This window comes from Doryrhamphus excisus, linkage group LG14 (assembly GCF_037039965.1).
Source record: "Doryrhamphus excisus strain RoL-2023G ecotype Guam linkage group LG14, RoL_Dexc_Guam_v1.1, whole genome shotgun sequence".
Taxonomy (NCBI): Eukaryota; Metazoa; Chordata; class Actinopteri; order Syngnathiformes; family Syngnathidae; genus Doryrhamphus; species Doryrhamphus excisus.
The window spans coordinates 16,681,600-16,694,271 of record NC_136370.1 but is presented as its reverse complement, the minus strand read 5'-3'; the positions used below and the strand labels follow the sequence as shown (position 1 = coordinate 16,694,271).

The 12,672-nt window shown below is 40.1% G+C and overlaps 1 protein-coding gene and 1 long non-coding RNA gene across 4 annotated transcripts in view; one reads left to right on the top strand and one right to left on the bottom strand.

Moving 5' to 3' along the window:
* LOC144901693 (uncharacterized) overlaps positions 1–12,672 on the top strand; it is a 30,226-nt gene that overhangs the window by 2,238 nt on the left and 15,316 nt on the right. The window contains exon 2 of the long non-coding RNA XR_013629754.1: positions 7,238–7,304. This is a non-coding gene — a long non-coding RNA (uncharacterized LOC144901693). The remainder of the gene's footprint in view (positions 1–7,237; positions 7,305–12,672) is intronic.
* Positions 1,031–12,672, bottom strand: part of LOC131140058 (formin-like) — a 56,611-nt gene continuing 44,969 nt past the window's right edge. For all 3 annotated transcript variants that reach the window (XM_058090133.2, XM_058090134.2, XM_058090136.2), the window contains 4 exons: positions 10,148–10,199; positions 4,438–4,587; positions 1,214–1,295; positions 1,031–1,120 (listed from right to left, as the gene is read on the bottom strand). In XM_058090133.2, the coding sequence (XP_057946116.2) occupies positions 1,076–1,120; positions 1,214–1,295; positions 4,438–4,587; positions 10,148–10,199 (329 nt within the window). In that variant the 3' untranslated portion in view covers positions 1,031–1,075. The remainder of the gene's footprint in view (positions 1,121–1,213; positions 1,296–4,437; positions 4,588–10,147; positions 10,200–12,672) is intronic.

The following is a 12,672-nucleotide window of genomic DNA, read 5'->3' as shown; positions in this document are numbered from 1 at the left end:
AAATAAATTAATAATTTATTATTATTTTATATTGTTTGTTATTATTTATTATGAATTAATAATTTATTATTACTTTAAATTGTTTATTATTAATTAATTAATGAGTTATTATTATTTTATGTTTGTTATTATTAATTAGTAATTTATTATTATTATTATTATTAGTAATAGTAGTATTATTATTAGTATTATGTATTATTATTAGTATGTGTTTGTGACCCTTTTTTCAGGAGCACTTTGTAAACAACAGACCACATCAAATAACAAAATTGCAACTACTTAAACCATGAAAATGTTTGGAAAATTTACTTTGGAAAGAACGGGCGGGCCGAATTCAAACACTTGGCGGGCCGGATGTGGCCCCCGTGCCGTAGTTTGCCCACCCCTGATCTAAAACATTTAAGTGAGACAACCAAAAAAAATTAGGGCAAAGACTCACACCACTGTATGTCGCCCCAAACATGGGACATGACTGAAAAGAGAAATAAAACAGAGAAATAATCTACCAAACTGTTTTTTTTAGTTATCGTCGTCATCAAAACAGAGTATGGTATAGTGCACAATGTAGGAACAAATCATACGTGTCAACAACGTGAAGGACTTGGTTCTTATATTGCTTCAAGCCCATGTTCTACTGTACATCACATTTACAAGGGTTTAGAACATTAGCAGATAAAAAGAAGCTGGCTACATTAAAAGGACATGAAGTGGATGGGTTCACTTAAGCAACGAGAGCGCACAAATTTTATCAGATTGTCAGCACAGATGAGAGGATACTTTCTCAGGGAAGAACTTCATGGACGTGTCGGCTGACACAGTTGGAGAACCACGAGCTGACCCGGTGAGACCTTTCACAAGCTGGACACCAGAGGTCACGCCATGCTGGATGAATGAGGTCCACCTTTGGCCTTTAGGATCCTCATCACTTTGGCTTGTGGCAGCCATGCACACTTGCAGCTTTCTTTTGTACCATGGCACAAGCGGAACCACAAAATATGTAGGGGTGCAGGTTTTTTTTTTTTTTTTGGGAGGGGGGGTCCAGAACCATTAAGGGTGCAGAAGAATGCCCGTTCACTCAGCTGGACACCAAGCCGGCTTCCTTCTGCCGTAGCCTCTCTTTCTGTGAAGGACACAGACACAAACACACAAGGTCCACAAACACACAAACACACACTGAAGTAACAAAAGTACACAAAACAGGAAGTGTCCTTACCAGACTGTTGGCGTTAATCTTCTTAGTTTCTACTCGCTTCTCAGCTGTGATCTTCTTGATGTTCTCTTGAGCTTCCTTCAACCTTCAAGTACACACCCATACAAACCTACATTAACACTGAGTTATACACACATATATTTTTATGAATTTTCCAGACCTCACCACGAGAAGCGAATTAGGATTCAAGTAGGATTCAATATTAATACATTTAATATTTTCGTAGTTAGACAACCGAAAACCTGTTGATGTTTTTCCACGTTTTTTTTTTTTTACCATTATTATTACCCCTGTAGACATGAAATAACACCCCTATAGTCACCTTTACACCCCAATCATTGTTTGTTTACATCACATTGAAACTCATATTGTACGGGTTCACCGCAGGAGCACAAGAGATGGCCGCCAATTTAAGCGTTAGCATTCTACATAGTTAATTTGCCTCAAATTTCTTTAGTGTAAACTGAAGAAAGGGTTTGTCAAACTGAGAGGAAAAAGGGACAAATTAAGAAGCCAAAAATGTACCACTTCCACATGGAACGGGAGGAGAACTTTTTTCATGAGAGAGCATCAATATTGACATTGTACTTAGAAGCTTTCTTATGTTGCAATACTTACATTTAAAGTACAGAAAAACAGTTTCATTTCCGGTTCTATGGTTATCAACACACTTTCCAATATATATATACACACACACACACTCACACATATATACACACACACACACACACACACACATTTATATATATATACATATATATATATATAAGAGAGAGCATCAATATTGACATTGTACTTAGAAGCTTTCTTATGTTGCAATACTTACATTTTAAGTACAGAAAAACAGTTTCATTTCCGGTTCTATGGTTATCAACACACTTTCCAACACACATATATATATATAAGAGAGAGCATCAATATTGACATTGTACTTGGAAGCTTTCTTATGTTGCAATACTTACATTTTAAGTACAGTTTTAAGTTCTATGGTTATCAACACACTTTCCCCTTTTGGATCAGTGGTCTGGTGTAAAATCAGTATTCAATGATGACATCACAAAAAACAACAAAGCCAAAGAAAAAGAAAAACCCTTTCGATGCTCACTGATGTTACTGATTTCGAAGTATTTCAATTAGACAATGCTGATAGTGGCGTCATATGACTGTCCAGTTATTCAAGGAGCATTCCCACTGGGAATTTTGCTCATCTCCAACTTGCGATGACTGAAAGCCCCGTGGACTGTCGGCTTGATGAGCTAATGAGGCAGCCTTTAAAAAACACTTGGCTTTTATGAGTGCAGCAAAAGTATTTAAAATAAAGTTAATTGTACATAACCACAATCAGCTGTGAGTAATGTGAGACTGGATACCTCAGTAAACCCGGCCTCTATAATTAAACCCCAGCACATGGGTCTGTGGTGGGGAACTCCGTTATTTCACAGGGAAATAGGATATCAGCCAGGTATGAGCGTAGATGAGTGAAATAAGTCACCATCAGGTTGGGGAAGGGCCACGATGGCACCAGAATACGTACAAAAAAAACAACACAACACGACTTTTTCTCTCCCGCAGTCTTCTCCACACGTGAAGCGCTTTTGCCCTTCGGGCTGCATGTCCAGCTTCATTACAGTGTTTATCAATTCTCCCATAATGCTCAGCCTTTAACGGCCAGTGGCCTCCGTGGGCTCGCTAGTAAAGACAGTCGGCCGCCAGGAGAGCTGGTGGAATGCCCCCCCAAAATGACGCCTTAGGTCAGAGGAAACGTCATAAATTCAGGGTCTGGAGGCCCAAGCAGCTTGTGTTTGCCTCCTCTTTGATGGCCTCCCTCTCTGCTCTAATTACATCCCAGCATCCACACATCAACCATGTACACTTTACATCACACCTACACGTTGTTAAGCAACTGCTCAAATATAACAACAATGAGATAATATGAGGATGGGAATATTCAGCCGTCCGTGGAACGTGGCTCATTGCAGAAATAAAATCAATAAAAACACAAAGTGGAACAATAGAGCAAAAAAGGCATAATGTAACTAGAATAAGCAAAAATGTTGGTACTAATAATGAATAAAAAACACAAAGGTATGAATGGTTTACACACACATATTGACCACAATTAGTGTTGAGATAATTTCCTTTCAAGAATATTTCCTTTAATAAGTCATCTTTCAAGACCCGAGTTCAATCCCACCCTCGGCCATCTCTGTGTGGAGTTTTGTGTGGGGTTTTCTCCGGGTACTCCGGTTTCCTCCCACATTCCAAAAACATGCTAGGTTAATTGGCGACTCCAAATTGTCCATAGGTATGAATGTGAGTGTGAATGGTTGTTTGTCTATATGTGCCCTGTGATTGGCTGGCCACCAGTCCAGGGTGTACCCCGCCTCTCGCCTGAAGACGGCTGGGGTAGGCTCCAGCATTCCCCGCGACCCTCGTGAGGATAAGTGGTAGAAAATGGATGGATGGATGGAATTAATAATAAAAGAAAATGTTATACATGTATATAAAGATAAATATTTGTCCATCCATCCATTTTCTATACAGCTCATCCTCACTATAGGGTCTCAGGCATGCGGGAGCCTACCCCAGCTGTCTTCAGGCGAGAGGAGGGGTACACCCTGGACTGGTCGCCAGCCAATCACAGGGCACATATAGACAAACAACCATTCACACTCACATTCATACCTATGGACAATTTGGACAGCTGGGGTAGGCTCCCGCATGCCTGAGACCCTATAGTGAGGATAAGCTGTATAGAAAATGGATGGATGGACAAATATTTGTCTTTATATACATGTATAACATTTTCTTTTATTATTAATTCCATCCATCCATTTTCTACCACTTATCCTCACGAGGGTCGTGGGGAATGCTGGAGCCTATCCCAGCTGTCTTTGGGCGAGAGGTGGGGTACACCCTGGACTGGTCGCCAGCCAATCACCGGGCACATATAGACAAACAACCATTCACACTCACATTCATACCTATGGACAATTTGGAGTCGCTAATTAACCTAGCATGTTTTTGGAATGTGGGAGGAAACCCGGAGAAAACCCACGCATGCACAGGGAGAACATGCAAACTCCACACAGAGATGGCCAAGGGTGGAACTCAACCCTGGTCTCCTAGCTGTCAGGTCTGCACGCTAACCACTAGACCGCCGTGCCGCTCCACAATTAATTTCAGAATACATTAAATGCTGTAAACGTGTGAATGAAGCAGCTCACCTCTCCTTGGAGATGTTCTTGCTCTGTCGTATCCAAGCGTTCTTGAAGTCATTGCAGAACTCATACCAGAGCATAAAGACGTAATTTGGGGCCACTTCTTTATCGCCTGACTTTGGCCTCACTCCAAAGTAGTTCACCATTTCCTGGAAACTGGTGGAGTAAAAAAACAACAACATTGAGAACCTAAACATAAAATACCCATAATGATTTACTAGTGAACTATTCCAGATAGGCTGCTGTGATGGACTCTTTTTGTCAAAAATAATTCACTTCAGAATAAAATATGTGTCAAAAAAAAAAAGAAATGATGGATAGGGAGTCCGACAGAGAGGCGAGAAATAGAACTGGAAGCAAACCTTCTACCCTGCTGGGACACGGGGGAGAGCCAGTGGTGGTGGCTCCATTATCACATTGACCCCCGCCGTCTGCAGGATACGGTGTAATACAACACGGACATTCACGTACACGTGCACACATTATAACATACTGTATTTACTGGCATACAATTAATGATGAATAAGCACATTTGAACACACGCTAACCACTCAATCAAATCAGTTTTCCAGGTTTGTCGGGTCCGCAATTGCAATTGTAACTAAATCTGACATCTCGGTGAGAGACACACACATGCAGTAGAAGAAGAAGAAGCCTGCTGCTTCAGCTCGCCTCTTTGACCCAAACATAAAAAAACGTTTTTTTTCTATAGCTGAGCCTGTCAAAGCATTGATAAAAGGAGGCAAGAGATGTTCGCTTGTCCCATGCCGACTGACCAATGACTGACACTCACGGATGTAAGGTGGCTTTCACCAATAGCATCAATATTGACATTGTACTTAGAAGCCTTCTTATGTTGCAATACTTACATTTTAAGTACAGAAAAACAGTTTCATTTCCGGTTCCATGGTTGTCAACACACTTTCCAATAAATATGTGTATATATATATATATATATATATATACGTATAAGAGAGCATCAATATTGACATCGTACTTAGAAGCTTTCTTATGTTGAATACTTACATTTTAAGTACAGAAAAACAGTTTCATTTCCGGTTCTATGGTTAGCAACACACTTTCCTATATATATATATATATACGTATATATATATATATATATATATATATATATATATATATATATATATATATATATACGTATATATATATATATATATATATATATATATATATATATACGTATATATATATATATATATATATATATATATATATATATATATATATATATGTGTGTGTGTGTGTGTGTGTGTGTGTGTGTGTGTGTGTGTGTGTATATATATGTGTGTGTGTATATATATGTATATATATAAGAAAGAGCATCAATATTGACATTGGACTTAGAAGCTTTCTTATGTTGCAATACTTACATTTTAAGTACAGAAAAAACATTTCATTTCCGGTTCTATGGTTATCAACACACTTTCCTATATATATATACATATATAAGAGAGAGCATCATTATTGACATTGTACTTGGAAGCTTTCTCATGTTGCAATACTTACATTTTAAGTACAGAAAAAACATTTCATTTCCGGTTCTATGGTTATCAACACACTTTCCCCTTTTGGATCAGTGGTCTGGTGTAAAATCACTCTTCAATGATGGCATCACAAAAAACAACAAAGCCAAAGAAAAAGGAAAACCCTTTCGATGCTCACTGATGTTACTGATTTCAAAGTATTTCACAGCATAAAGACGTAATTTGGGGTAAGGTGGCTTTCACGACGCTAATGTAAGCTAATGTAAGACATGGCCCAATATGCTGACCAGCTCGGGGGGGGGGGGGGGGGGGGGGGGGGTAATCCTGGCCTGAGCCTGCTTCCCATTCCACTGCACTTCTGTGTCATTTTCCCGGGATGCTCAGAAAAAAAAAACAGACTGTAGATCATTCCAGACTGGACCAAAGAAAGGCTTTGTTTAGACTGAGCAAACCGACATGCCGTGTTGCAGCAGGCAAGCTCTGGCACAGTGATCAGAGTCGGTCGGGTCCTCTCCTGACCCGGGGTCACGGTGTCAAACCATGCACAAATCAAGCAACAGTTCCTTTCTTTTGATTCTCTGGATTCTCATGCAACAAGCAAGATACACAAGCTTCACTCAAAACAGATGTAAACACGCTCGCACTACTGAAAAAAATATAAACAAAATCAAGCCGGCCACGTACACTTCACACACACACACACACACACACACACACACACACACACACACGCACATCGCGGTAACTGTACAGAATTTGTGTAATCCAGGCTGTTGATGATGGTGTTGCCGTGCGAGCCTTTGCTGCAGCATTCCTCTTTGACAGCTCGATAAAAAAAGACCATTCCAAAACCATGGGAATCAGGAACTATTTGGACGGACAGGTCCACATTCCTTTGTTTCCCCAGTAGAAAACACGGACGTAAACTGTGTAGGAGGCGGAGTTGGACCAAAGTCTGACATGGTTCTGTCAGAGAGAGATACCTAAACATAAGGGAAATGGTGCGTAGTGATGGCGAAGGCGACTTATCATTTGAACACTTGAGCACTCAACTCCACTCTGACATTTGCTTACTTGCAACTGTCCTCACTGGCACATCTGGGGCCATATTATTAACATTTTGTGGATATTAATTGATCATTATTCATATTTTCCATATGTGGACATAAACAATGTGTCCATCTGTCCATCCAAAAATAATAAATAAAAATAGATAGATAGATACACTTGATTTATTCTGTGGGAATTAAATATTAAATTCCATTCAGTTCATTTTTTCTTTTGTTTTGTCATCACAGAGGCCAAAAGACGCATTACGAGACTTACAAAGAAGATGACGTCAAACTACTGGAAAAAACCTGAACAGTAAGTTGAAACTTCCTTAAGTGAATATACGACAGATGTACCACTACGGTTGTTTTGGCGTAGTTGTTTGTTACAATAAGGTGATTGTTGATCGACCGCCTCTTTGTCATTCTCTCAATGTCAGGGTAAAAGCTACAGTAATTTATATCAACACAAAAACATCACAATCCGTGAAATGTGTAATCCGGGACATTGCCCAGCATGCTTTGCTGTAGTTAAAATATCACTTTTTGACTTGTCTTATGCTTCTTTAGGGTGTTATTTTGGACAGACAGGGCGTAATATTCATTCATTTTCTACCGCTTATCCTCACGAGGGTCGCGGGGGTGCTGGAGCCTATCCCAGCTGGATATGGATGGATATATATATATATATGTATATATATATGTATATAACATTTTCTTTTATTATGAGTTCCATCCAACCATTTTCTATGGCACTTATCCTCATTAAGGTTGTGGGGGTATGCTGGAGCCTATCCCAGCTGACTTCAGGCGAGAGGCGGACTGGTGGCCAGCCAATCACAGGGCACATATAGACAAACAACCATTCACACTCACATTCATACCTATGGACAATTTGGAGTTGCTAATTAACCTAGCATGTTTTTGGAATGTGGGAGGAAACCGGAGTACCCGGAGAAAACCCACGCATGCACGGGGAGAACATGCAAACTCCACACAGAGATGGCCGAGGGTGGAATTGAACTCGTGTCTCCTAGCTGTAAGCCCTGCACGCCGAGTATCAACTTAAAAATGTGTTTATTATTATGGTTGTCAATATACTACAATGTTATGGCCATTGAGTGCAAATATACAGTGTTATAATATGATATAGTGTTTTAGCATAATGCTATTTCAGCAACCTCCTCCTGTTAAATAAGAAATAGGCCAACAAGAAATATAAAACAGCGAGTCAATCAAAAAGGCGAAGCGGTTTATATCGCTAATAAGTAAAGACGTCAACAAAAGCAGTGGTGAGCCTCACTATGATTTCTGCCTTCATTCCTACTTGGTGGCGTCTCGACTCCCAGACTCCCCGGTGAGGCTGAGGTATCGGGTAGCACCAGGGATGTGTTGTCTGTTTGCTTTATTAACACCATGCCATAATGTTAGCACTGCCGCTGCTGCTCTCGTGTGTTTGTGTGACCATCCCTCATCCAGCACAGATGTGAGGGCCCACCCAGGGCTCAGTGAGCCCACTGACGCCCATATTCATCAACGGCGTGTCACTTTTATGAGGTGGCTCTGTGGGAACCTGAGAGGGGAAAAAAACCCCCACCCAGCCTTCCACACCTCACCTTGTGCTCGCTGTGCCTAGCGCCAGGCGGCCAGCCACCCTCTTTAGATGAAATTAACGGAAAACGTCATTAAAAGTCAGCCGCAGCACCCTTTTGATCAACACCTCCAGTACAGTGGTGTCACTCATGGTTGTCTTGGTTCGGAAACAGAGCCCTTCAGAACCATTTACTGCCAGTCATACGTCCAAATCCTGCACCTAAAGCATCCTTCCACTTTCTCCTTTCACAATCTTGAGTGGGAAAGGTAGAACGTGCGTCTGCTTTGTGTGTCTCCATCTTTTACCACAGTGATATTTTCCAGATACTCCATCTTGAACACGAGCTTGGCGCCTGTATGAGGCTATTACAACAATAAATCACAATAGTCCTGAATGGAACAAGGCTGATTAAAAAAAAAAGAAAAAATGTTTTTCTGCTTTATTAAGGATAGTGTGCTGATTTTTATACTATATTTATTATTCATTTTGGAAACTTTTACCTTTTATCTTGAACCAGTCATGAAGTGCTATATATATCATTATATTGACGGTTACTATGGTACCCATTATGTCATTATATGGTCATATCACCTCGTACTTCAGTACATGAAAAAAGACAAAAAAAAACCTTAAACTATATTAGGAAAGCAGGAAGTGAACAAATGTAACAGTTATTGATTGTAAAAGTACCAGATGGAGGGGTAGGATTTAATAACCTTTGCTTCTTCCTACTCCTTTTGGACATGTGGAACTGTGAACTGATTATGTGATGCATTCAATTGTAATCTGATGCATGTTCAAATGAAATAAAACCATTAAAAAAATAATAAAAAAAATGTTTTTGAATTAAAAAATACAATTAAATAAAATTAAATTATATTAGGAAAGCAGGAAGTGAACAAATGTAACAGTTACTGATTGTAAAAGTACCAGATGGAGGGGTAGGATTTAATAAGCTTTGCTTCTTCCTACTCCTTTCGGACATGTGGAACTGTGAACTGATTATGTGATGCATTCAATTATAATCTGATGCATGTTCAAATGAAATAAAACCATTAAAAATGTAAAAAAATTTTTTATTAAAAAAATACAATAAAATAAAATAAAATTATATTAGGAAAGCAGGAAGTGAACAAATGTAACAGTTACTGATTGTAAAAGTACCAGATGGAGGGGTAGGATTTAATAAGCTTTGCTTCTTCCTACTCCTTTTGGACGTGTGGAACTGTGAACTGATTATGTGATGCATTCAATTGTAATCTGATGCATGTTCAAATGAAATAAAACCATTAAAAAATTTAAAAAAATTATGTGATGCATTCAATTGTAATCTGATGCATGTTCAAATGAAATAAAACCATAAAAAAAAAATAAAAATCAGTCATGGATTTGGATGGATTCAGAGATTTTTACTTTAGAAAATGTTTTAAATGGAAAAATATGAATAATAATTTTATATTATTACCTGCCTCTTCTCTAGTATTTAACGTTTAAATGTGTGCTCTTGTATCAGGACCCTTAACACTGATTGACTTGATGTTTTCTGAGCGTCAGTGTTGCTTTACCTTTTCTGTGCGGCGTTGAGTCGGTCCTCTTCAGCAGAATGCTCACTTTGAGCTGTAAAAGAAGACAGAAGCTATCTGATTAAGACAGTTATTCAATAATTATCCGCTGAGTTCAGAAGGGGGCGCTATGTTCGGTGAGGTCTGCAGAAGAAGAGCAGTTCCACTTTGCAGCGTGCTCTCCTCTCCCAGTGACACTTAAGCACATTGTAAAGTTTTGTCTGTGACGCTGGGTGTTAGGGTGTGTATGTGTGGACTGCAAGTGGCCTTAATCAGGGTCGAAGAGAGAGGATTAGGAACTGGAGGCTCCTGTGGACCACTGCCATGTAAAAGTGTCTAAATGCAAGGCAGATGTGTGTGGCGGGCCAGGCCGAGGTGCAAGAATTTATCTAGGGCCAGAGAGTGCCTGTGATCTCAGATTTATTGCATTTTTCCAGATTCATCCTTTTTTTTACAATGATGGGGGACCTTTCCCACTTTGGAGATCTAAGAAGGGGAAGTCTCCCAAAAAATTGTTCAAAGGCCGGTTTGGGGGTCTTTTGGGAAAAGGTAAGCTTCAGACACCGACCATCCACCCCTTTTTTACATGTATGTGGGCCACTGGGTTGAGGTAGCCCTAATGAAGGGAGGGGCTGACCATGTCTGGGATAGAGAGAGGAGGAGGAGGAGGAGGAGGAGGGAGTGGAGAGGGGCCATGACCAATGGCGTTAGTCTCAGTGGGGGTCAGGCTGGCGCCTGAGGTATCCCTCTGGTGCGACTGTTTAGAGGTGGCACTGGAGCCGAGTGAGAGCGAGTGAGAGAGGATGTGTGAAGTTTCTCTTTCTATGCTCCCTGCCTGTGTAAACATGAAACCAGTAGTCGCTAACTAGAAAGTTATGAGATGTGCATGCTGAGAGCGACAATAAATTTGGGCTTTAAAATTCGGACACACTTTTCTAAATGGCTGCTTTACCTGGAGCTCAGATAACAACCAGAAGGATGGAGTGCATGTGAAAGAGGGACGCAAGGGTTCCGTAAAACATTTTTTTCAATGTCACTCGGCTCAATTGTGGACCTAGATTTTTTTTTTTTGGTGTTGCAAATGTAAATACACAATGACTCACTAGCCACGTATACATGAACCCAATTATTCCAATTGCATTTGGTTTATTTGCTCATAACGGAAATAATTTAATCTTTGTATACACCTCATTCCGAATGAACATATAGTTCTTCAGTTTTAAAAATGGAGGCCAGCAATCTGCACCGGACTGCTGCGGAAAGTTTGTTTTTGATCCAAACTAAATTTCAAGACTGGACGAATGAAAAACTGGCAATACGGAATTATTCCAAGTGAGAGAAAAACTCAGGGAAGTCGGTATCACGGGATGTTGATGTTTACGTTCTACTGCGTATGCCCCATTGACTATTCATTCATTCATTCATTTTCTACCGCTTTTTCCTCACGAGGGTCGCGGGGGTGCTGGAGCCTATCCCAGCTGTCTTGGCGCGAGAGGCGTGACTATTCTGTTGGATTATAGCGGCATGTCGACAAGCGATCGGAATATTTCCTTTCCATGTATACCATTGTTTTCGGAAAGGTCATTCGGAAAGCTGTAGGCTCCATGAGCCACGTTTACATGAGAAGTTTTCCCTCAATCTCCTGTCAAAAAAAAAGGTACAACTGAATACAAATAGGAAAAGTTTAATAATTACCATAGAACCAGGAATGGGAATTGCTGGGAATTAGTTAATTACAGAAGAATACAAATAAATGAAGCCTTTATTACTTACAAAATGCCACTTGGTGCCAATTTCCTGTTTCTCTGGTATTCAAATGAAGAATAGTTTTAGTTTATTTTAGTTTTATTTAGTTTAATTATGCTATGGTTCATTTCATTTGCACTTGTATGACAGCTAATGTACTTAGCTTGGTTGTCCAGTCAAAGGCATTATTCCCTATGGGAAAGATTGTTTTGAAATTAGCTCGGATATCAACCACCATCACAATGGCTTGCGCTTTATATTCTTGCAAAGTTCTAATATTTTGGAAACTCAATTTTGAGCCACATTTTGTTTCCTTGATTAAATTTTAAAGCTGTTGAAAAATGGCAACGCCATTCGGCGCTCCTCTGAAGTGGTTCCAATGAAGGGCAAATACGCAACGAGACGAGGGCAGAACAGCCTTTAAAAAACACGGATCACTGGATTTAGGAGGGATCCACTGTTGGACCAGGGAGAGATCATACAGGGAAATTTAAGAGGCAGAGCGTAGGGCGTTTGGGTTCACCTGCAGATCCCGCTGTGAGGCTCTCCACAGGCGGGGTTACAGGTCAGCGCTCCCCGGGAACACAACTCTCACAATACAGGTTTTATCTGTTCAACAATACTCAGGTATTTGGACAAGGATCCGTGTGAACACATACACTACGTCTCGTGGATACGATTGAATTTCGAAAATGTGTCAAGCACATGCGTCTGTGATCTGCTGCCATTCGTTCACCTGGGTTACAAACCCAATCACTCGCTGATGACTCACTATTTAACAA